This window comes from Camelus ferus, chromosome 11, assembly GCF_009834535.1.
Source record: "Camelus ferus isolate YT-003-E chromosome 11, BCGSAC_Cfer_1.0, whole genome shotgun sequence".
Classification (NCBI taxonomy): Eukaryota; Metazoa; Chordata; class Mammalia; order Artiodactyla; family Camelidae; genus Camelus; species Camelus ferus.
Window position 1 is genome coordinate 7,051,525 of NC_045706.1, and position 25,864 is coordinate 7,077,388.

General features: G+C 55.6%; 1 protein-coding gene across 4 annotated transcripts in view; it reads right to left on the minus strand.

The window, feature by feature from the left end:
• Positions 1–25,864, minus strand: part of LHPP (phospholysine phosphohistidine inorganic pyrophosphate phosphatase) — a 125,216-nt gene that overhangs the window by 58,983 nt on the left and 40,369 nt on the right. For all 4 annotated transcript variants that reach the window (XR_004323742.1, XR_004323741.1, XR_004323740.1 and 1 more), the window contains exon 6: positions 24,063–24,154. Coding sequence is in view for 1 of the 4 variants with exons in the window: in XM_032490700.1 (XP_032346591.1) it covers positions 24,063–24,154 (92 nt within the window). In the remaining 3 variants the exon portion in view is untranslated. The remainder of the gene's footprint in view (positions 1–24,062; positions 24,155–25,864) is intronic.

The window sequence follows — 25,864 nt, forward strand, 5'->3', positions numbered from 1 at the left end:
ACAGCAGAATGATGACGTCAGCTTTTACAGGCCTGAATTACACCTGAAGATTTTACATTGATTTTTGGAAACAAAAGAAAATTGAAAAGCACAGGAGACATGTTTATAAAAGAAATCTTTCTTTATCCTCCAAGTGCACTTACACACAGACTCATGTGCGTGCACACACGCTCACACACATACAGACACACTCCCTCACGTACACACACCCTGCTGGGTCTTTCACACTGCCTGCAGAGTCCAGCCCTTCCTCCTGGCTACCTGGGAGCAGCTGTCAGATGCTTACATTTCAGTAAAAAAAGCCCCAGTATTCCTGACACTAACGAGATTCCAGGTTCCACAAAGACCCAGCAACTCCCTGACTGTGAACTAAAGATCAGAGCGTCAGGACTGAACACGTGGCCGGGCCACCAAGGGCAAAGGTGAGCGGCTTCTGAGTGGGCAGCGGGCTGCGGGGTCAGCGGTGGTGAGCGACAGAGAGGAGGTACAGGGCCCCACCTGGAGGCTGAGAGGCTCCTCACCACCCCCCCCCCCCGGGGAGGAGAGTAACTGGAGGCTGACCTGCGGCTGCAAGCTGGCCCCAAACAGGTGAGCTGAGATAACAAGCTGTTTGGAGGCAGCAGTGATCACCCGTGGAGCTTTGACCCCCACCCCCACCCCCAGGCCAGGCATGGTTCTAACTGTGATCCTGGGAGGAGGCTGGGCCCACCCAGCTCCCCAGAGACTCTGCAGGTGGAATGACAAGGGGGCTCCTCTCTCCAAAAAGGACATGATCAGTGGCCCCTGCAGGGTGCGAACCTGACCGTACTTGGTGGCACTTCTTGGATGTGCCTGGCCTCTGCCAAGGTCAGCACCCATCTAGGTCGAAAGTGCAGATGGGCCACTGCCCCTTCCTGCCCCACTGCCCCGCAGAGCAGTGCCTATAATTCCAGGGACACAGCGAATCCCACAACAGCCCCTCCCACAGCTCCTTACCCCAGCGCAGGGCCCATTTACACTGACTCTGCGCTCGGTCCCTGAAGCCCAGCCATGGTCCCGGGTGAGAGCTCTGCCCCACCTCCTGCTTTCCTGCCTGTCCACCCTCCCTGCCACCCACGTTTAGGCACTTAAGGCCTCATAAGGCACACTGCCCGCTGACACAAGTGCTCACTGTGGGTGATGGACAGTCGCTCACACCACACATCTATTCAGGGGGCGGTCAGAGCCAGAAAGGACCTCAGAGACCTCTCTAGCCAATTCCTGCATCTTCCAGTCCCAGTCACAGCAGGACCATGCACCCCATCCCCTGCCTGCCTTCCTGCTCCAGGCTGTCTCCCCTCCCAGAAGCATCTGCCTTAAATCTCAAGGTGGAAGAAAGGAGGTGGGGAGATGTTTTTGATCAGCAGTTTCATCCTCTCCAAGGGCTGGGTGGGCAATGAATGCCACTTTGGCCCCTGACCTGACTTGATCTGCGGTTTCCTGGTCCCAGTCTCAGCAGAGAGAGGGCAGGGGATGTGGCTGGGTCTGCATGAGCCAGGGCCCCACTGAGAAAACAAATGCTCATGTTCTGCCTTCTTCCTCACTTGCCTCTCCCCCAGCTCTCACCCTCTGGCAAACTCTTCTTCATCCTTTAGAACCTCACTCAGGCACCACCTCTTTCAGGGAGACCCTGACCATCCTCTGGGCTAGCTCCGAATCCTGGGGGCTCAGCCTCCATGCCATCCATCCCTAGAAAGGGAAGCTGTCCCTGCCTCATGGACTAAGAGTTTTCTGCAAAGCCAGGCCTCATCATCCCTCACATCGAGCCAACATCTGTAGGAGCAACACTCATGGAGTGTTTGCAGAGTGACTTAACAACCTTGCAGTTGGAAGTGGCATCACTGCCCACCACGGATGCCAGGATGACGCCACACAACCCAGCTACTGCCCAGAACCCCCTCAAAGAAGAGCATTTGCAGCCTGATTCCATTTTTAGAAAGTTCCAGAAGAGGCAAACTAACGTCTGCTGTTAGAAGTGGTCAGGGTGGTGGTTATCTCAGGGGACAGAGTGACTAGAAAAGACCTAGCGGGGCTTCTGGGAGGCTGGGGATGTTCTGCTTATACAGGTGGGTTCATGTAATCAAAACTTAAGCTACATACTTAAGATCTGTACACTTTTCTATGTCAGGTGGCAATAATAAATTAAAAAAAAAAAAAGAATCCTGACCACAGTAAATGAAACCCCAGCCCAGGAGCTCAGAGCAGCCAGGGGTGTCTGGAGGCCACTCACCACCCCATTAGCCCAGCCGACTCTACAACTCAGGGGTGACCAGTTCTTCATCCTCTGCCACTGTTGCCCATGGGGGTGCGGGCACAGGCCAGCCCAGGAGTAAGTCCACTGGGGCAGGTGGAGCCAGGAAAAGCTCGTGCAGACCCTCCCCCAGGATCTCCACACCCACCCCCCGACACACACATCCTCCTTGAACAATGTAGGTATGTGGTCACCCTGCCTGTCACCACCTGTCACATGCCCTTTCCACTGTCCTGGCCCCCAGATACCCAAGGCTGGCAGGCTTGCCCAGGGCCATGGAATATTCAGGAAGAGGTCACAGTTCCTCCTACACAAGGGTTCCAGAAAGGGGAGGGGTTTCCACTCACTCCCAGGAGACGCGACGGGACATCCAGCTTTACTCGGCACCCAGGGGAGGAGAGGCCTCCTGGGGGGTGAAGGAAGGGGAGGGACATGTCTGGCCCAGACCTTCTCTGCCTCTCAGGTCAGCCTGGGGCCGGGGCAGGGGTGCCTCCAGCCTGCCCTCCCACTCTGCTGGGCTGGTGGCCTCCAAAGCAAGCTCCACCCTAGGGGGCTAGGCTGGGAGGCGCGGGAACTGCGGTTCTGTGAGGGCACAACCACGTCCCTGAGATGGGAACACGCCCAGATGCAAGTGACTCTTGGGTCTGATCTTAAACCCCAAACCACGCCTCATAAATAACTGCATTTAGTACTTAAAACAAAAACAAAAACAAGCGGAACAAAATGCTAACAGTGGTCCCCTCTGGGAGGTGGGGCTGTGGATTTTCTTCTTTGTGCTTTTCTGGATTTTCCAAAGAGGGTATGCATTTCTGACATAATTAGAAAAATTACACTAATTTTTCAAAAGGAAAAAAAAAATTGGAGGCATTGTCAAAAAACAAATGAGGAGGATTAACAAAGTTCTTCAGGGTAAAAATGGCTTTTCCATGGGCTATTGTGCTGGAGCCCAGACAGGCCCAACTAAGCCCACCACAGGGCTGCCGAGAAACACAAGCTCAGCCCCAGCGTGAGCTGGCGACCTGCGGCTGATGTCTGTGCTGTGAGAGGCCCTGGCAGCCAGGACGCTCCAGCTTGAGAGAAAGCCCTGAGCCCAGAAAGACTCCATGTTCCCAGACTCCCGAGTCTCGGCCCTCGTGGGGCCCCCAGACCGCACCTTGCTGGGGCATCTCTGCAGACAGTCACCTGGCACCTGCTTGTCCCAGGGGTATGACACTTCAAGATGGGGGCAGGGTGACGGGGCCTCCGGCTGACCTGGGCGGGCAGGGGGCACCCATGGGCTGGATGACAAGCAAGTGTCTCCCTCAGGTGGGTCATGAATTCTGGTCCTTCCGAGGCCTGTGTCAGCCAGGGAGATGGGGACACCAGTGGTGGAAGGCAGGCACCCCACAAACGTGAGTGAGGGCAGAAGCAACGAGGCCGTCAGGAAAGTAGCATGTAGGGCAGAGAGCACGAGGAACAGCACGGAGGAAGGATTCTGGGAAAGACAGGCCTCCAGCATGGCTGAGCCCCAGGGGGTCTGGGGCTGGGTGGGGGCCAGTGGAAGACCCGCTCCCCCTAACTACAGGCTCCCTGAGTCTGGTACCTGACTTGCCCCAATCTCTGGTCCCCATGTCACAAGAGAGGGAAAGTCAGGAGAACTTCCAGGAGGGTGGGGGCCCCTGGGAGATTCCAGGTCCCCCTGGGCACCACCCGCCTGAGCACACAGACTGGAAACAGAATGCCAGGGTTCAAATCCCACTGGCTCCTGTGTGTCCTCAGGGGGTAATCCAACCTCTGTGCCTCAATTTCCTCATCTGTAAAATGGGGATGTATTAGTACTTTTCACTCCGGGCTGTTGTTTCATATTTGTAAACACATTAGTAAATCAATGGAAGTCACCCTGCAGCTGAGCCTCACGCAGGGTCACATCTGTGCTGTGGAAGGCACAGGCACACCTGGGCCACAAAAGGCATCCACACCTCCCTGCTGGCCCCCACACCAGCCCAGGGCCCCAGCTGCCTCTGATGCCCATTAGATCTAACTGCGAGTCACAAGGCACCACAATAAGGTCAGAAGGGCAAACTGAGTCACAGCAGCCTTTGGGGGACTCCCCACCACAGTCCCAGATATACATTGCTATCAGGCTGACAGACATGAGACTGGTGAACCGGTCTATTGTTGGAGCTGCTGGGTGGAATTCTTCGAGGTGGCCATGGTCCCCCCTCCCCATCAGGTCAAGGGCTAGCAGGGGCTGGCTCCTCTGTGAACCTCAGGGTTCAGAATTTCCATCATACGTGGCCATTCGGATCAAAGGCAACATTCCTGCAGGCCAGAGAGCCCTGCCCTGGCGCTCTCTCTGCAGAGCCACTCTGGATAAAAGTCATCTGTGTCACTTGATGGAGTTAAGCTCAGACCTAAACTACGACCTAAGGCTCCGTGGGCCTCATGGGCTGTCCACTCCCTGGGGGTTCCAAGCTCTCATCTTACAGTGGACATCTCCATCCTGGGGGTGGCTCCCAACCCATGGCCCTCGGGACTCAGCCTTGCGGGGTGGGCAGAACAGGCTCCACACACTCGGACCTGCCTGGGTGATCAATGAATTCAGAGGCTCCCATTTCCATTAAAAATTTTAAAAAATTCAACAGACTTCTATGAGTCTGAAAAATATCATATATTTCTGATGTAAGAAAAGACATTAAAACATTTTCTTTGACCTCAAAAGTTTGGGGATTTTTCCCTTCTTATTTTAAAAGAAATTAAAACACCCTCATAAGTCTCTTAAGGTATCATGGGCCCCAGGTACTCCAACTCCTGGCTTCAATTCCTGGAAAGATCTGGAGCCCTGCCTGCAGCCAGAACCTAGCCCAGGGGCTGGCAGAGGGGATGAGCGTCTGCTATAAGCCACCAAGCGCTCTGACCCGCTGGTCTTGGTACCGTACCTGTGCGGACCCTCAGGCCAGGAGTGAGGCCTGCTGGAGAAGATGCCTGCCCTTGGGCCCCTAGAGAAATATCCACTCAAACTGCCAACAGCAGAACGGAGTAAACAGAGCAGGCTACAAGGGGGACCACGTCGATGGGGTCTAGGGTGCCTGGTGGAAAGAGCCAGGTCTCCGAGGCACTGTGCTCTGTGTTGACAACTTCTCTCAGAACACTCCACGAGCAACTCCAGAGGTCAGTGAGCGCAGCGCTCCAGACCACAGGGAAAGGCCTTCCCAGTGAGGGCCGGTGGCCGCATGGAGGGGCCGGGGTGGGGCCACATGCCCAGGATGCAGCTCCCTGCTCAGGTGGGAGACCCCGGCCTCTGGGGATAGCACAGGCACAACTGCCCACCCACCGGAGCACCTCTCCAGACACAGAGGCTCACACAGCCATAGAATTACTGCGACACTGCAGGGACAGTCAGGCCCAAGGGCCTAGGATGTAAAGCCCTTCCCCTCCTCCACGGTTATCCTGGGCCCTGTTTCCCCAGAAAATCACACTGATGCAAACACCAGTACAAATAACAATAGCTAGTCTCTGCCAACACTCACTCTGTGCTGAGTACTTCCTGCACAATATGCCATTCTGATCGCCCTCCATTGCAGGTGGGGGGTTCGGTACTCTCATTATTCCCATTTTAAAGATGAAGAAACTGAGGCCTAAAATGACTGGATCAGGACATGAACTCAGGCAAGTGGCTCTGGCTGGAGATGCTTTGCTGCCTTTCCTTAAGCGTCCCTCATCCACACCCTCAGGAACTCAGCGAATGGGGCCAATGGTGGGCATTCTGGCCAGTGAGCCACAGGGAATACTCAGGGGGCCCTGAGTACACCTCAGGGGCATCCCACATTTCCTCCAACCATCCAATTGCCCCCAGAAAGAGGACCCCAGTAACCATCCTACACTTGAAGTCCATCTCCCCAAGCTGCAGCAAGCGTATCCCTTGATCCCATGGGCAGGCTAAAAATAATTCAATCCCTACAATATTTTGAGAAATAAAGTGCCTTGAAATACCACGGGAGGTAGCACAAACTTCTCAGGAAGTGCTTCCTTCCTCTGCCACGCCTCCCTGCAGGAATTAAGAGGCAGTCAGCGCCTGCCTGTGCAGACCCACGCCCTTTCTTTGGAAGCTTGAGTCAGTTTCCAAATAGCTGTGTAAACTGGCAAGTCACCAGCCACTTCTCTGTAGGATGGGGTGGGAGGGAAGAACCTAGATAACGTGGGGGCACAAACCACACACACTTGTCGGAGGGTGAACAAGCCCAGCAGCTTTGTTTACGATGCAGCCTGAATTACTCACACCCGGCCGATACTCCTCAGTCTTGGGTAATCACGTGCCCCGGGCGGCGGGCACAGAAGCAGGGCCCACAGGAGCAGGAAATGGAGAACCTGGCTCTTGGGGCAGACCCTCATGCTGGCCACCTGGCTCTCTGGCCTCGGTTTCCTCATCCGTGAAGTGGGGGCCGTGTGATGTGTGAGAAGAGGCCCTGCCATTATCTCTAATAGGCACGGCCTTTGGATGAATCTTTTGATGCACCTGTGGAAGGGCTTGGGGAGCCTCTGGGCTCCTGGCGTCTGTTTCAGGCCTAGGGCTGGGCCGGGAGGCAGAAGAGGCTCTGCCAGTGCCAACAGCCTTCAACAGGTCCCGGCCTTCCCACTTTGCCTGATTGCACAACCAGCTCCAGGCTGGGCGCGCCTGCCACCCACTCTCCGCAGCTCGATTCATGCCGCCTGGAGCCTCCCACCTGGGTGCCCACTTCTGGCAACAACAAGAAGCCCTGCCGCACAGGTAGAGCTCTGACACCCCCAACGTCTCCCTAGGCCCCATGATATCCCTGAGCACCGTCTCCAGGACCTCTCATGGCAGCCGGGAGGTGGAGAGGGCAGGTGGGGAAACTGAGTCTGGGCAAGCTGAGTGGGGGCTGGGAGGGCTCTGGTCAGACACACCTGGCTTGACTCCCAGGTCCACCAGGTTGTTTGTTACTAAATGTCTCTGATGCTCAAAACCCAGAGACACTACGTTTACCCTACCGGCTTGCTGCGCAGAGGAAAAGTGCTTGCCCTGCTTCCATCGAGAGCTGGGTTATCCTAAAAAGGAGGCTATTAGCCTAGCAGAGGTCAGGAGGCCTGAGCCACCGCCTGGCGGCCCAAAGAAGAACCAGGACCCTAGTCCAGGCACTCAGACCCTCACAGCTCAGTCCACCCATCTCTCAAAAGCGAAAGGAGGGCTGACAGCCAACATGACCCTTCAAGGGCCACTGTCCAAACCAGTCCTTTCCAGATCCATCTGATTCTCCCAGGCTCGGAGCTGCAGCCCAGGACTTGTTTTTAAATAACTCAGGTTCCCAACAGTCTTCAGCCACATGGGGCCCTCACCTGCTTCCTGCCTTCAGAGAGTCACTCCCAAACTGGCACAGGAGCTTTCCCTGCCCTTCTCCCTCAGCCTCACCAGCCATGGGCTCACAGAACCTCAGGGGGACTTCTACTACGCAGGCTCTGGAACACACCAGCCGGTCCCTTGGAGGCCCAGGTCTGTCCCTTGGCCTGCCCATGTCCTGCCCGCGACCTGCCCAGGACCCACAGGCCGGGAGGGCTCACTCAGGCCTGCAGAGAGGAGCTGGGACACTAGGAGGCGCTCATAAGCCTCCATCCGGCCCCAACAAGATTCGTCTGGGGCAGCCTGGGAGTTTATTTTAAACCATTTCATGTGGAAACACTGATGCTTCCTCTTTACTGGCAGGTTCCAAAGAAAGTTAACCTCTTCTTCTCCCTCCTGGCTGACTCTGGCCAGAACAAAACAAGGAATAACTTGGACACGTCGTCTGAATCCTGCCAGGCCCCAGACACGGCATCCGTGAGACCCACAAGGCCTCAGGGTGAAACACTCAGGAAGCAGCCAAGGGATAGGCCTTGGGGGGCTGCTCACACGAGCTGGGGCAGATGGGCCGGGGCGAGGGCCCTGGAACCAGACCCAGTGCCAGCCCCCAAGTCAGAGCCGGCCTCAGCTGCCTCACCTGTAAAAAGGGGCAGGGGTGGGGGTGGGGGTGTCTGGACAGCTACCCTCCTCAAGCTTTTAGATGCTTTCAAAGTAGAACTTCCGGCTCAGCCCAGTGGAATTTGCAAGGAACCCTGATACAGACTAGAGAGCTGCTGAATTAGGGCAGGGTCTGGGAGCTTCCCTTGGTCCCCCTAATTCCCTGGGGGACCAGAGCAGAACTGGGGCTTGGGCCTCAGCCTGAGGACAGACCCCGAGCCAGCTGTTTCTTACCCCTGGGCTCTGAGTTCCTTTGGCAGCTGTAAGCAGCTCCTCTTAACGCCGGCCCCCCACCCAGCAAGGCTCCACAGCACACATCCCTGGAGGTCAATGTGATTAAAAAATCCACGGGACTAACCTAAAACGGTGCAGAAACAAATGGAGAGGCAGTACTCACAAGTAACACTGCACACAGCAGAGCAGTTCAGAGCACCAGCTACGGAGCAGACTCCCAGGGTCCAAAGGCTGGCTCTCACCAGCTCTGTGACCTTAGGCAAGTTACTCAACCTCTCTGAAATAGTATCAGTTAATTGTCCCATATGGTTGTTTTGAGGGTAAATGAGCTAATGGAACAATCTCTGATGGAGTAGGTCCTGTGTCTGTCACTGTCACAATTAGTGACACAGAGAGGTTAAGTAACTGGCCCACAGCCGCAGAGCTGAGTACACGGAGGCAGCAGGTCCCAGAGCCTGTGTGCTTAACCACTAGGCTCCAAGGACCAGGGCACGTGAGACAATATCCAGATCATGTGAAAGTCTATACATAGAGCTATTTGCAAGTCCTAACTGCTACTTCACACAGCCAGGTCAGTGAGCTGTGCCCAGTCCTGTGTAAGCCAGAGCCACGCTACCAGGAGTGTGAGAAACCACGAGAGGTCTTCAGACAGGCACCAGGGAGGGAGAAGGCATGCCCCACGTGGCCTCACCTGCACCTGCCTGGCTCACCTGTACCTGCCTGGCTCACCTGTGCCTCACAGCATCCTGCAAGCGCAGCCGAAGCACCCGTATTTTACTGATGGAATGGAGCACAAGGAGGTACAGTAGCCCATGCAGGTCACACGCTGGCTAGATGGTGGCTCAGAGATGTCATCCCCTGCCCTCGACCCCAAAACCCAGGCCCATCCTCCAGCCCCCCTCCTGTGGGCCAGGGCCAGTCAGGCTGAGAGCTGCCTGCCCAGGCCTCCTGCCCACGCCACTGCAGCTTCGGACGAGCCAGTGCTGCCCCCTCCCTGCCATCGGCTCTCTTTACAATTTCACATACAGGAGACTCCAAAAATAATGGGAACATGCTCTTCCGCGGCAGCACCAGCCCAGGTGACACTCTTACACCATGTGGTGAGGCTTCCATGGGGCAAAGGGACAACCTGGACAGACACGCTGGCAGCTGCCCTGTAACACACTCACCAGCAAGGCGACCCTGAGCGAATCAGCATCTTCCCCAGAAAACAGAAGGCTTCCTCTGCCTGCCCATGAGCCTTGGATGAGAACCACAATGTGAAAACGGTCTGGGGAGCTGAAAGGGCCCTCCCCACGGGGAAGACCGCTGTCTCTCAGTTTAACAAACCAGAGTGTCTACCACATGCGGGGGCACTGTAGGGACAAGAAAGTGGCGAAACCCCAGCCCCTTCACTCGAGGAGCCGGGAGGGAGAGAGCAAGGAGACAGATGAGCCAGGAAGGTCTGGGGTCTCCCTTTCTTCCTTGTGGGAAGGCAGCCCGGGGTCCTGGCATGGGAGGGCACAGGGCTCCACATAAGCAGAGCTTTGGGCCTGTGCGTGGGATGACGGTCCAGCCGGGTTAGAGATCGGCTACCCAGGGGGGCTGCACAATTAAGTAAGAGAGAGAGAGTAATGAAAGCAGGCTTCTCCCTGTTGAAGGACAAGGGTACAAACGTGCAAAGGCATCAGGCTGCGGTGAAGCCAGTGGTGCTGGGCTGGAATCAGAGGTATCGGTGTGAACTCATGGTTTTCTGTGGATAAGAACAGGAGCAGAGACACACACGGATGGATGTGTGAGTTACATGTGTACACGCATACGCCGTTTTCCTACCTCTGTCCGTGGAGAGCATCTGAGAGCAGGGACACCCAGAGGCAATATAAGAACATCTAATCCCTGGTCTTCGATTCTAAGTATCCCTTCCCGCTCAAAGGAATTGGGGCTCCTTGGAGAAGCGGCTGGCTCCAGGGCACGAGGAGCCTGAGACATCTTTTGTGTCAGGAAGTAAGGAAGGGCTCAGGAAGGCGGGATATGCCAAGGACACAGAGCCAGCTGGAAGGGGCTGCCCCTGGCCACACCGGGGACCACCTGAGCATCAAAATAAATTATGAGAGTAACAGATTATAACCCACTGGATTAAACAGGAATCCATGGGCTCACACTGGCATAAGTAAGTGGGGAGAAGAAAACATTCTTCCAGAACACCAGTAACAAATGTAAGAACAAATGATGGAATTACTTGGCATCTGTTGCAGAAATAATTAACTCAAGAAGCAGCAGCGGGGGGAGTGGGTATAGCTCAGTGGTACAGCTCACGTGCTTAGCTTGCACGAGGTCCTGGGTTCACTGCCCAGTACCTCCATAAAAAAATAAGCAGCAACAGAAATTAAAACTAATGGATGAATGCAGGGTGTGGAATGGGATTTTACACAGTCTCAAAGTATCTCCCCACAAAGTTATTAACCACAAAGGGAAGAAAACCCATAACTTTACATAACTTTACAGCAGCCACCATCCAAATCAAACCATGTCAACATCACCCTAATACTTGGGCAAACTGACACTGCACACCTCCTGACATTACGCCCCGAGATGCATCACTTCTGTGATATTCTGGCCCCACATGCGAAACCTGGGTCACACCACGAGGAAGCATTAGGCAAAATGCCTGTCCTTGTCATCTTCGATGTCATGCTAGAAGAGGCAGGGCCTCGGGAGTGTCCCAGATCAAAGGAGTCTAGAGACAGGACCTCATGCTGCCTGCCCCGGACTGCATCTTCCTCTCTGTAAAGGGGTTCATGGAATAACTCGCAAGGCCCCAACTGGCGAGACCCGGACAGGGCCTGGCTCTAGGAGGACGAAACACGGAATTTGTCTTTTCTGGGAATCTCAAAAATGGTTTGGAAATAAGAAGGCTGTGGGAACTCAAGGGAGTGCTGGATAATTCTCCTGGAGGCAAGGTGTGTTTGGGGTACAACAGAAATGCCCTGGAGTGGGAGCCCCACAGGCCCCGGCTTGCCACGGGGTCCCCTTGACCTTGAGATGGCCCCTCTGCCTCTCTCAGCTCCCCATATGGAGCTGGGGGTCCCCTAAGGCTCTTCCAGGTGGGAGGACCCTGGGAAATCCTTCATCAGAGAAGGCCTTAAAGACAGCAGGATTCAGACAAACTAAGAAGAGAGAGTGGGGACAAGGACGGGAGGGGAGCCTGTGGGCGTGGGAGGGCTGCCTCCTCCATGGAGACATGGTCTCCCCAGCGCACACAGGAAATTCTGGGAGGCCCCTGGTCAAGAACGCTTGAAGCTCTCAGGCCACCCTCCTCTGGGCAGGTGGTGGCTGGAAAAGGAAAAAGGCACTGGCAAGGCTGACGGGGGCCACTCCACTGGCCTTGAGCCCTGGGATCCTGCTGCCAGGAGGGTCTTGCTGGCAGGAAGCCCCTGGGCCTGGCACCTCCATGTTCTCCACGCCTCATCGACTGCTCCCTCGAGGGATGGCGGAGGCGGGGTGTGGGCTGAGGGAGGGTGGAGGGCAGGCTGGGGAGGCCTGGCTCTCAGGGGCAGGAAACACCAGGCAGAGGGGGCGGGCCTGCAGTACGTGGGGGCCAGCATGGGGGCGGGGGTGTGGGGATGTGTGAGCAGCCCCACGTGTGTGTGAGGCGGCCTGCATGTGAGTGTGCTTGTCTGTGCAGGTGTGGGACCAGGCGTGGGCACCGGTGAGCATCCTGGCCCCTGTGCTCCCCGTCCCTGGCAGCAAGGTGCCCTCTAGCGGCCCCAGCTGAAAGCTGCATGAGACGAAGGGAAATGAGAGCTGACCCTAAAAGATCTGGAAAGAGGCAGCAGAGCCTGGGCAGGGATGCTGGACGGGGAGTGGGGACAGGAAGAAGGAGACAGAGGGGAGAACCTGGAGAAGAGGACAAGGCCCTGTGTGTCCTCCCCTGGGATCCACCTCAGGGCATGGCGAGTCTTGGTGGCTGACCCTCTGCCCAACCCTCTCGGGTCTTCACCAGGCCCCTCCTTCCTCTGGCATCAGAGCTGTCCTTTCAGTTGACAGGTGCAGGTGGGCTTGGACTGTACTCACAGAGCACATCCAGGCCAGCCTGGGCCTTCATCAAGGAAAGCCTTGAATCCATCCTCTGATCCCCTCTCCAGTGAGGGCTAACGCAGGCCCCTCTGCCCAGAAAGGCCCTTACCAAGTCCAGAGACACGGACCCTGGGCACCCATTCTGTTCTGCGGCAGCTGGGATCCCACCCACAGACAGCTACCCTTCCACAGGTCCCTGTGTGTGTGTGTGTGTGTGTGTGTGTGTGTGTGTGTGTGTGACAGAGAGTTTGTCTGTGTGTGCGCACGCACGCATGTCAGGGTGTGGGACCCGGCGGTGGGGATGCTGTGGGGATGTCACAGAGGCTGTGTACGTGTGGTGGCCCAGAGAAGGCACTGATTTCAGTCTCAGGGACCAGAGCCCCCACCCCGATCCTTTCTGGATGAAACACCTCAGAGGGTGCACACAGCTCCCCCGGCCGTCTTTGCGCAGTAGGGGAGGCAGAAGGAGCTGGAGTGCCCGCTCACAGGGCAGGGATGGAGCTCCCATTACAAGGCGGCCTGTGTCCAGCAACTCACAGTCTTGTGTGTGAGCAGGAAGCCTGACAGAGCCTTGAGGGTCAGGTTAGAGCTGTGCAGAGGCTCAGGGGCAAAAGGGTACTTGGGTTGGTTTCTGTTTTTAAACTAATGAAATTGTACTTTTGAGTGATGTTTCTTTTTAAGAATTTTCAAATTCACAAACCTATGGGAGGGGGGTGGTGGCACAAGGGTACTTTAAAACATAACCCTTGTTCTGGAAAGAGTGTTATACTTGCATCATGAAATATTTAGAAGACACCCAAGGATGCAAAGATATAACCAAATCATCTGAAACAAGTAGATGTCTTTCCTCCTGGTCTCTGCTACTTGTAAACCCCTACACCTGCATCTCTACCGCATCTCTATCTGTGGTTTTCACTCCTGGGCTCCAGCTCGGATGCTAACGGCCATGACCTGGACAAGAAGGTCCCAGACTGGTGGGATCAGGCTCGAACGGCAGGTCCAGCCAGAATAACCAGGTACCCATACCCCTGCCCTGTCTGGGCTTCCGTTTCCACATCTGCAAATAGAAGGTGACAACACTGATATTTCAGTGTCTGTCGGTGAAGATACAGGACCGGCCTCCCAGGGACCAGAGGTGCAGCAACGGCTCGGTGCCCACAGGTGCCCGTGAAATGCCAGCAGACTCAGGATGGGCGTGAGGCTTTACTGAGCCCCGGCCCCTGGCCCCTGCAGACCCATCTTCAGCCTCCCAGCCGGAGGTCCGCCAGCCTCCCCGGGTCATCCCCAGTGATGAGGACTCACCCCTCTCCAGGCAGCCTGTTCTATTTTGGGACAGCTCCGACATAACTTCATGGGCAGTTCCCTCTGAGGTTAAATGAGGTTCCTACCGGCACTTTCCAGAGGACAGAGACAGCCAGCAGTGGTGTGAGCTAAAGGCTGCGGGGGTCTCTATCTGCCCCTCAGAAAGGGCAGCATGGGGACTGGGGCTGGCACACCACACCACCCACAGGTGTAAAGAAAGCAGAACCCTGGGCAGGCTTCCCAGTGGGCATGCATCAGAAAGAAGCCCTGGTGGCCAACCAGCTGGGGAGACCTCAGAGACTGTTCACCCCAACCCTGAGGCACCACAGTGTTCCTGCGGCACGAACAAAAACATTAATTTACTGGCCCACTTGACTAAAAAGGCCAGAGATGGGACCGGCTTCAGGCAGGGCTAGATCCACGTGCTCAAATGACATAATTGGGAATTTTTCTATCTCTAGGCTCTGTTTTCCTGCTTCACCCTCAGGCAGGCTTTCCCCTGGGGGGACAGAGATGGCCACTGGTACTTCTCAGCTTGTATTTCACTGGCCACTTTCCTAAGGGTTCTGGAAAATCCTGGGCCAAGTCACTGACCCAGCTCGGATCATATGCCCATCACTGCAGCCAAGAGCCCTGTATGCTCCAGACTGGCCAAGCCTGAGTTTCATGCCCAGTTCTGAGACCTTGTGGCGGGCTGGGGTGGAGGAGGAGGACCCCAAAGGAAGGCAGGGACTACACTGAGAGCAGGTGAAGCAAAAGGGCCACCACCCCCATCCTGTTTGTGTAATTGCTAGGGCCTGTCACCCCCAAGAATTCTGGCCCCCTTGGGGGCAACATCAGCCCTCTGTGAATGAATGGGCTAAATGAGAGGGCCAGACACTGAGGTGAGGAGACCCAGGCCCACAGGCGAGAGCAGAGGGGACCACTAGGCCCAGCCTCACACCACCTGTCCCCTCGACCACCACCAGTACGTGAGGCGGTCAGCTCAGCTGCCCCAGGGACCACTGCCAAGCAGGGGCCACTGAAGTGAGGAGGGCTGGGTCCCAGTCTGGTGGGAAGATGGTCTGAGCCCAAGTCTCGGGGACCTTCTGAGGGACTGTTTCTCACAGGAGCTTCCTAAGAAAGGAGTCAGGCCCTGAGGAGGAGCTATGATCTGAAGACACTTGGTGGCAGGGGCAGTCCAGGCCCCAGGAAGGATGTAAGTGAGAGCAGACCTGAAAGGCTGCCTGCTTAGGGACCAGCTGCACAGAGACAGGTGAGCAGGTGGGCAGGGGAGGAGGCTGGCGGGCCAGTCAGTGCCAGGAAAGGGCCCTCCACTCTCTGGAAGGATCTTGCTCATAGGTTTATCCATTTGTTTACTGCTGCCCTCTCCCAACTAGAAAGAACAGCCCAGGAGGGCAGGGGGGCCCCTTCACAGTCCCCCACCCCGTGCCTAGCACAGAGCAGGTGCTCTGTAAACATCTGGGAGAAGGAGAGGAGCACACAGGACAGACTTGGGCCTCTTCCCACCGGCAGTGGGACCCTGGAGGTTTTAAAGGCAGTGGGAAGGATCAGGTATGTGCTCTGGAAAACCACCATGACCACCTAGCTGGGGTACCCATGGTGTGGAGAGCACCCCAGAAGTGGTGAGCCCAGTGGGGAGGCCCAGGGAGTCCAGAACAACAGGGGGTGGGGTACATCCCATCAGCTGGTCCAAGCAGGGCCAGGGAAGGTGACCTCGAGCCATCACCCCGGGGGGGACGGCGGCCTAACCCTCTCCTGTGCATCACACACACAGCTGGCATGTCCTCCCCAACACTTGACACATGAGGAAATCGAGGCCCAAAGAGGGTGAGCATCATGTCCAAGTTCACACGGTTGGCAAGTGTTGGAGTGACTGGGACTCACACCCTGCTCCTGGAGGCTCGGCTCTCACTGCCTTTAGACCACTCTGGTCAGCTGGACCAGACGGTCTCGGAGGCAGGAGCCAGGCCTCCCGGACTCCCTGTTGCTCTGGCCTCGGCACACAACCTCGTGCATGGTGAAGGCAGAGAGAGCCCTCTGGGGTCAGGTGGGTCCGACTTACAGGCCACAGCATCCAGCCAGGGGCTTTGGGATGAGGCAGGGGTGGGGCTTTGCCTCTGGCTGCCCTCAACCAGAAGACCTCGCCAAGGCTGGGGAGCAGCCTGAGATCACACAGGCACAGCCTGGGCCTGCCCACAACTCAGAGGAACCTCCGCACAAAAAAAACCAAGTACCCCATGGTTGTCAGAACTGATAACTGCGTCCAGATGTGTCTGCGGTGGCAGGGGGGGAGGGGTCAGGGGCCACTAGCCACTTTTCATTTTTCAGGAGAAGATGTAGAAATCAGAGACTCAGTCAATGGGTCAAAATATCCCTTCCCTGGTGTGCTGATAAACAGCAGAACAGTGAAAGCTCTGGGGATGCCCCCCAGTCCCGGGCAGCCTCACCAAAACACCGCAGCGAGAGGCTGTCCCCGGACCTCAGAGGTGCTCCCCCGGCAGGCAGGCTGTGACAGAGGAGCCCAAGTGGCCAAGGTTGGTATCGGGGTTAGAGGCCACTCTGGGCAGGCGGCCAGCCCAGCACAAGGCGGCTGGGCCACAGGTCCCGGTGCACCCTCAGCTCAGTGTCCCCTTACCCTGCTGCGGTGGCCAGACTGGCACCCCCTCCTCCGCCCCACCCCCACACAGGAGGCAAAGGGAAGGCTCAGGTTGAGCTGGCTTTAACCACAAAGCCAGCAAAAATGTGACTTCTGGGGCTGCCACCTGTCACCTCCCCCTGCCAGGCCCTGGGGTGCGGTAAGATGACCAACTCCAGAGCCAGGCCCTGCTCAAGTCACAGCTCACCCTCACGGGGCCCCTTTCCTCCCATGGGGCTGAGTGCAGGGTGTTGTGGGGGGGACAAGGAGAGCCCCATAAGTGCCCACTCTTGTTTGGTGAGACACGGCGCCGGCCCGGGGCTCCAGGGAGACTTGGCTAATGGGGGTCAGCAGCGCATGATTGTGCTCAGGGCACAGGCCTTGGAGTCAGGCAGAGCTGGGTTCAAATCCCAATAGGCACACCAGCAAGCTGTGTGGCCTTGGGCAAGCTACTCTACCTCTCTGAGCTTCCATTTCCACATCTATAAAGTGGGGTAAGCAGAGGAGCAGCCTCCAGGGAGGTTGTGGGGTTTAGATGAGCTGAAGTAAGATGCCTGTAAGCAAGTGCACAGGCTCCGATGTGGGGCACGCCCTCTGTGAGGCGCCACCCTGTTCCTGAGCTTCCTTGCCACATCGCGCAGCAGTGCAGGAGCCGTGACCCCGGCCCCCTTCACGGGCTGTCGTGAGGGTGAGAAGAGCGAATGTGAGCGCAGCCCCAAAGCACACACCTTCCGACGTCTGCTGAGGGACGCCTGGAATGTACCAGCCGGGCCCAGTGAGACAGGAGGGCCCTGCTGACCCTTCCTCCCCGCGCCGTGCCACCCCTCTGGAGCCTCCCAGGACTCTCCGAGTTACCTGCAGGTCCCCAGGAGACAAGTTCCTCGGGCTAGGAGGCTGCCAACGGGGGTCCTATCGGGGCCACCCCCGGGCCTCACGGCCTCACTCTGCAGCCACCTCCCGGCCTCCACCTGGGACGCCCTTTCTCAGCCCAGAGCCCGCCAGCCCTCAGCAGGCTGGTTTCTGCAAGGTGGGCGCAGAGCCCAGCAGGGCTATACACAGTTTGAAAACCTTTTCCCTCTTGCCCTGGGCACAAAGCAGCCATGGTCAGGGGCCAAGGAGGATAATGAGAGTCAGGTACCAGCAAGCACTACTGTTCCTTGTTCTGTCCCCCAGCCAGCAGCCAATCAGAGGGCCGGGAAACCAGGCAGGTGCGAGGAAGCTGACTCAATCCAGGCAAGGCTGCAGGTGGGAGGGATGGGGAGACGGGAACGTCGGGCCTGCCAATCTCACCCTGCCCTGCCCCTGCCCCTGCCCCTACCCCGTGTGCCTATCTCTCCCCAGCCCCAACGCCATCCCACCGAAGGCCCCTGGGGGTTCCTCCTCAGTCTCCCAGGATGAACAGGCCACAGGTAGAGCACGTGCGTTGATCCGGTTAGATAAAGGGCAGCACAGGAAGACCGGGCTCCACTGTCGAGGGAAGCAGACCCACTGGGGCACCACAAAGAACACCAGGAAGTAGCGGTGACCAGGGTAGCCCGTGGTCCCCACTGCAAGGCAGGGGTCTTCCGGGGAGCTGACCATGTCCTAGGTCTTGAGCTGGGCTGTTTGCTTCATTATTCATGTACAAAGTATATATTCAGAGTTTATTTTGTTTTCAAACGGCAAATTTTACGTTACGTATGTTTTACTATGATAAAAAAAGTTTTGGAAAATGTTTTTAATAAAAGTGCGACAGAAGGTAGATTAGTGGTTTCCCGGGGCTGGGAAGGATGACGGGGGTTCGGGAGCGAGGGCTAAATGGTACAGAAAGATGAAGTTTTGTAAAACTGACTGTGATGACTCTGAATATTCGAAACACTACTAAATCGTATGGCATATGAATTACTTCTCAATAAAGCAGTTATCAAAAAATTAGACATGTAGGTTCAAATCCAGGTGTGCCCCCCTTCACTGTGTGACCCCCGGTGAGCTGAGTGAGCTCTCAAAGCCCAGGAGTGCCCACCCACAACCTCCATCCACCTGCAAGACCGAGGCTGCCTGGCGGGCTGCCTGGCGGCTCACTGACGTTCCACAGTTGATTTCCCTGAAGATTTGTTCCCGGAGCCCTCCCGCAGGGAGCAGCCAGGACTGGAGCCTGGGGGACCCAGGGGGGTGCCCCCAGGGTCCCGTTCTCCCCAGTTGGGCCAGGTCTGGCTGCAGCCAGGCAGGCTGGCCATCTCGTTTCTGTGCCTGGCCTGCAGCCCCACCTGAAGCTACCTGGGGCCTCCTCCCCACCCAGGAGCATCCTCCTGGTGCCCGGAAAGTGTTCATCCACAAGGGCAGGAGGTCCTGCCTGTGCACATGTGGTGATGCCTCATGACGGGGCACCAGGATGGAGGGCCCCCGACTCCTGGGTCTGCTGACCCGGCCACAACCTGCAACCCCAGCCTCCAACAGCCTCAAGGTGACAATTGTGACTGATGAAAAATTAACACCCAGGTTCACTCGCTTCCCTCAAGTACCACCTGGCGCTAGAATAAAAATCTATTGCATTCCAAAGAGAAAGAAGAGCCTCCTCTTAAGAAAAATCTTTGAAGTCAGTGGCTACAAAGTCACGAGAGAGGCAGTCAAGGACCACACTTGAGCAGAGGCTGTTTCAGAGGGCAGGCAAGTCGGGCTCTGGGTGGTCTCACTCCAGCCTCTGGTTCCACCATCAAATTCTCTGCATCCCACATCCTCCAGCCATATGCAAAGTGGGTGGAATCTCAGATCCTCCGGCCACCCTGCTGGGTGGAAAGCACCCAAGGGCCCCCCAGCCCCAGCTGAGCTTCAGTGCAGATGGAGCCGCAGCCCAGGGACAGCTGGAATCCCGGGCCCAGGGAACTTTCCCTCTCGAGTCCAAAAGGGCAAACTGCTTGTCAAGAACATTCTGGGATCATAAAACATCTTCCAACCATGAGTAAATAACAAATAAGGGAACACCCAAAGCAGGCTCCACTTGGCCGGTTTATTTACACAGCACGATCAGCGTAGATTTTCGGCAATGACACCTGCCACTGTGCTGGCACACCAGGCGCGCCTGTTGTGTGGCATGGAATGGGGAAGACAGCGATGGGGGAACCGTTCAGGGTGTCCTTGCTCCAGTTCTGATGTGTCCCCAGGAGGAGGGATCGGGAGGGGATATAAAGAGGACCGAAGGGTCAGTGACATGTGCTGAGAGCTTCCTCTTCCAATGAGGACAGGCAGGGCACCTTGCTCCTGGGAAGAACGTCCCTTGCCTGAATTTTCCAGAATGGGGGTACACAGGGCCCAGCCCCCGCCCCCATGGAAGACGAGGCCTGTCCTTAGCAGAGAGGGGGGCCTACAAGGCCTGGGGGTGGGGGCAGCAGTCCTCCCAGCTGAGCCCCCATCATTCAGCCACAGAGCCCTGTCTGTGCCCTGAAGCAAGGCTGGGACTCTTGACTGCCAGCTCCCCAGAATCTGACCCCAAGGGCTGGATATTCCCAGGAGGACAATGGTGGCCAAAGCGCCCACGAGGGTAGGAGCAGGCTCCAGCCCAGCCTCCGCCAGACCTCACCAGGTGGCCTCGGGCACGGCTTCAGCCATCTCAACTGGAAAGGCCTCTGGCAGTGAAGGAGCCAGTGCCCTCGTCTCCAGGACTCCCTTGGGACCATGAGGACTTGCCACCCACGAGCACAGGGCCCCCGCGGAGTCGGGATGGGATCTCCAGGAGTCTGGAGGAGCAGCAGCCTCTTGGCCTCAGGTTCTGCCAGCAGGCCCAGTGCGTCAGACATGCCAGGAAGGTGCAGGTGGGGAGAACGCCCAAAAGGCCTTCACCTGCCAGCCAGGTGAGGGCCGCACCCTGGCTGGGCCGGACTTCTAAGCAGAGCAGGTATGAAAAGGAAGCTTTGTGTGGCTCCTTCTAGGGCCCCAGGCTGCCCTGCTGGGCGGGGGCGCATCTGCAAGCTGTCTGCCCTGGGAGCCTCTCTGGCTCCAAACGGCAGGGTTGCCAGAGGGGACCCAGCCCACTCCCTGCGGTGAGCCTGAGGCTTCCTGGCGGTCCTGGTGGGGCAGGCCCTGTGAAGCCCTTCTTCCTAAGCTCAGCGCCCTGCCCCTCCCCTGTGATCTCTCCCATCTCTGAGACTTCGCCCTTCTCTCATTTTGCGATAAAAGAAGAAAGAAGCCAGGGGAATGAAAACATGGAAGGTCATAGAGAGATCTCACGGCCACGGGCAAGTTCAAATCCCACACCCTCAGCAACGCCTCTGACACACAGTCTCGTGTGTGTGTGTGTGTGTGTGTGTGTGTGTGTGTGTGTGTGTGTGTGTGTGTGTGTGTTTGTGTGTGTGTATGTGTGTGTGTGAGCACATGTGTGCGCACACATGTGCACACTAGAAGGCATTGGCGCGAGGGGGCATCCTGCAGCGGGGCTGTCCAGTGGCCCTACGAGGCCTCCTCCAGCCTCCCTCCCCTTCCATGGCCAGACAGGCAGGGCCCTGCGGGATTCGGACCTGGCTCAGCCTCCCTAGCCTGCCTTTGGCCTCAAGCCAGTAGAGAAGCCACGTGGCCAGGTGTGAGTGCCAAGCTTACTCGCTTGTTGGCTCTCTGCCACCTGTATCCAGTGACAAGGCCATCCTCCACCTGTCTTGCTTCCTCCAATTCAGTCAAGGCTGGACCAAGGCCACCAACAGAGGACCCGGTGCACGAGGCCTTCCAATGCTCTGCTGACCCACCCACTGGCCCTTGGCTCCTGAGAGGCCACTCACGGCCACTCAGAGGAGAGGCCCTGCACACAGAAAGGACACAGACCCTGCCACTGCCTGGCTCATGTGTGGCGCAGATATGGGCCCTGATGACCTTCAAACTTAGCATTGCCTGTTCACAGAGGTAGCCAGAGGGGTGGAGAACTCCAGGCACGGGCAGGGCAGCTCTAGAAGGAGGAGCGAGTGCTGCCCGGGAGGCTGGGGGGAAGGAATGCAGGCCTAGTCCACAGGGTGCCAAGGAGCCAAGGCTGTTCATTGGCTCCAAGCCTGCCACTCATCTGCAGAGAGCACCATGCAAGGTGCCTTGGCAGCCTCTGTGCGCCGAGAGTGCCATCTGCAGGGAGAAGGGACAGTGCAGGGGCCCCCACTGTCCAACAGAAATGCGCTAAGCCCTGATTAGAGGCACAGAAGCAAGCTAGAACTTTCTAGTAGCCATATTAACAAAAATAAAACTGAGCAGGTGAAGTTAACATAAGACACCAGGATTGCAACAAGTCATCAGTACAAGACATTAGGAGTGAGCTTTTTCACATTCTTTGAAATGTGGTGTGTGTTTGCACTTTTAACACATCTCGAGTCGGACCAGCCACATCATAAGTGCTCCTCAGCCCCCGGAAGCTCGTGGCCACCGCATCAGACAGCAGGGCTCTGGACAGCAGCCGGCGGCAAAGAGGTCCTCCCCCTGCCTCGGTGAGCACAGAACCCGGCCTCCTGCTCCCGGCTCACTCACCACCTTACCTGTAGTGAGGCTCTTCTCTCTCCGCCCTGCTTGCTAACAAAGGCAGAGGTACATCCTTATAACAAACAGATCAAAGGGTCTGACTTCTTAAGTACCTTCAAGAAAAGACTTGCTAAGCCCCTGCCTCTCCACTCAGGTGGCTGAGGTACAGGTGAGGCTGTACCTGGTCGCAAGGTGACGTCACAACAGCACCATCATCACCTCTCTTTTGCCAAGGGCAAACTGGTGGCCACACACGAAACAGCACTTACCTGAAGTATTGCCTTAGGAATTTAAAATTAGGAAGGACAGCCATGGGAAGATGCCACAAAACATCGTTCAAGAAAATGTCAGATTGTAACATAATATACTCCCGCTTTTGTAAAAAGAAAAAACCTCAACACATTAGCCATATGTTATCTTCACAGAGAGGCAGTCCGGAAGGATTCTGCCAACTATCGATGGGATTTATCTCTCCGGGAGACAGGGGGATGGGGGACTCAGAAAAGCGCCAATCCCAGTGGTGTGAGGTGGGACACAGCCACCCGCACGCCCGCCAGCCCGTTTGTGAGCTTCTCGACTGTGTGTGTGGATGGCCCTTCCTCAGAGACCCAATGGCCCAGGAACACACTGGGGGCCTGGGGCAAGGTCAGTGCCTTCTCAGTTTACAGGGGCAGGGCTTAGACTAGCCGAAGACCCCAACTGAGGCTACACTGAATCGGAACAGACTTGTTTTTCCCCCTAAGACACCAGAAGCAGCAGCCAAGTGCAGAACACTTTATAGCTCTCGCCTTCCACCTCACTCTGAGCCACACCACTGTGTTCTCAGTAAGGAGACACCACTCTGGTACTCGTGTGTCCAAGGTGCTCACTGAGCTGTGCTGGCTCCTGATGAGATGGCACCAGGGGCTGGGCAGCACCATGTGGCAGAGCATCAACCAAAGGACACCCCGTCCCACTGCTCAGCAACTTTGGGGGAAGGGCAGTTGGGGACCTCGGGGCTCCAGGCTGGCCTCTGGGAGAGAGTGTTTACAAGGTTTTGACTGGGGTTTCCCTCACTCTCTCAGGCCAGACATAGCAGAGGAACCCCAGGAAACTCTCGTGTGAGGAAGAAAGGAGGTCCATATTTGAGGTGGCTTCAAGGTGGCCTCTGACACCCTAGGAGGTCCAGAAGAGGGCTGGGGGGAACTTTCTAGCCCCGGACCCCAGGTGCACTGAGACTTCCTCACTCACCTGCGTCCATCTACCCGCCCCAAACCCGAAGGCGCCCTGTGTCTCTCGAGACTGATATAATCCATCCGCACTCCCTACATCCAAATACCCCCGGGTAACCATGTTTTAACTAAGCCTCTCCAGCATCCACAAAATTGTAGTTTTTCTGAGTGAGCACAATCAAAACCATCTAGAATAAGGCAAGACAACACTCTGACGTCTGAAACACTCTCAAGGCTGAGCAGGCCAGACCTGGACACCGCAGGGCACTTGCACACGCTGCAAGCATCCTACCCCAACAGGCGCCCATCAGTGTGATCTGCCTGATGCCAGCCTGACTTCTGATCAGGTGAGGAAAACGTAGCTCCTCCAGAGACGGAGGTTTGGCTCCAAAGTGTCCCTGACTCATCCCTGACCACGGACCTGCTGTCTTCAGGTTCTCTGTCTCTCACTGAATGGAGACGGTGAAGGAAAAGGAGGGGGACGGTGACCAGAGGGGCTGGGCGCCCAGGAGCTGTAACCTCTGCATACAGTGGAGCATCAGCCGCGTTGCAGAGAGGAGCTCGGCCAAGTTCAGCCCAGCTCTCTGCAGGCAGCGGGCTCCACGGCCAGAGCCTTCAATCTGTTATCTCCGCACTAGGCTTGATTCAAATCTGTTTAGATACTCAGACCTTGTATCAAAAGCTGCTTTATCTACCACTTTCTGCTACAAAAAGTCATCCAGGCCCATCCTTGGGGGACAGTTATATAAACATCATCGGCTGCCCACATACTGCTCTTCCATTTGGAAAGTATAGCCCGTTTTATTTTGGAGAAGAAAAGAAAATGAAAACCTGGCCATCCCAGGAATCCACGGAGGCAGGCAGGCAGATGAAGCCGGCCTCGCGTGGGGCACTCACCTGTACTTCCCCGTCCGCACCTGCAGTGCCCTCATCCCGCACCGCTGGGCACCGCCGACGTCGCCCACGATATCATCTCCGATCATGATGGCCTGTCGTGCAGGGAGAGGCACTCAGAAATCATGTCGGGAGAGTTTTATTCCTTCATCTTTTTTGACACCATTAACCTCTTGATTTGATGTTTGAAACCACCATCATACAAATTAAACAAGGTAACACTCACTGTACTGATTAAAAGTCAACCCACCTTGAATATATCTCCCACTGCCCACCACAGGCCGAGGCTCTGAACGGTGCGTATCTGGGCAATTTAAAATCAATCAGTAGGTATCAAAGTGAGCTGGTGCCACAGGGACACATGGGGAGGCCCACACTGTCTCACCGCTACTTGAACACAGGCTGACTTTTACCTTCAGCTAAACAGTGTGTAACCAGGTTATTTTCCCAACTGTTGGTTCTGTGAAAACTAAGTGAATTTCTGGCAAATCTTTGTAGCCCAAGTTTAGACGGTTTTGCTTTCAATAGTGAAGATACAACTACAAAAAGCAAGATCTGGAAGGATCAAACTGTTTCCAAGTGCTTTAACAAAGAAAAAAGCACAAAAATATTTATGGGCATATAGAAAGGTAAAGTTCACAACGTCTGGCATCCCAGTTGAAAAATGATCAGACATGCAAAAAAAGACAAACAGTACACACAATGAAGAGGGAAATGAATCAAAACTGACATGGAACTGACACAGCTGTGAGAATTAGCATACGAGGACATTCAATCAGTTATTGTAACTGTATCCATATGTTCCCAAAGTAGAGACACGGAAGGGAAAAGAAAAGATACAAAAATCAAGGTTCTAGAGATAAAAACTACAATCTTTAAAAAACAAAACAAAACAAACAAAAAACACTGATGAAATTAAAGCCAGACTAGACAATGCAGAAGAAAACATTAGTGAACTTGAAGACACAGCAACAGAAACTATCCAAAATGAAACACAGGGAGAAAAACTAATTTCTAAAAAATGAACAGAGAAACAGTGAGCTATGACAGCACTTCAAAGGGCCTAGTGTAACTGGATGCCCTGAAAGTAAAATGAGAGAGGAAGAGACAGACACAACACTTGAAGAAATAATGGCTGAAAAAGTTTCTAATTCAACAAAAATGATAAATCCACAGCTCCAAGATTCTAATCAACACCAAGAACAAGAAACACGAAGAAAACTACATCAAGGCACAACACAATCAAATTGCATATGACAGTGACAAGAAAAAAAAATCTTAAAAACAACTGGAGAGGAAAAAAAAAGACATGTACAGAGAAACAAAGACATGAGACTTCTCATTGAAAACAATGCACATGAGAAAACAGCGGAACACCATCTTTCTGGAGCACCGTCTTAAAAGTACTGGAAGTGGGGGGAGTGCTTACCTAATACACCATATGCAGCAAAATTATCTTTCAAAAGCAAAGGTGAAATAAAGGCATTTCCAGACATCTAAAGCTATAAGACTTCGTCACCAACAGATCCACACACAAGAAATGTAAAAGGAAGTCCTTCAGGCAAAAGGAAAATGGTACTAAATAGAAATATGGCTCTACACAACAGAATGGACACCTGTGGAAAGGATGCCCCATGGGCACATGGTGACCTTTCTAGCCTGCTTCCCCCTCTTCTTCCACTGGCCAACTCTAACCATCTTTTGGGACTCAGCTCAGATGGCCACCACCTTTCAACCCCGAGGCTGGGTTCTGGGGCCTGCCCAAAGCCTCTGTGATTACCCCCTTGCATTGTGTGCACCTGCTG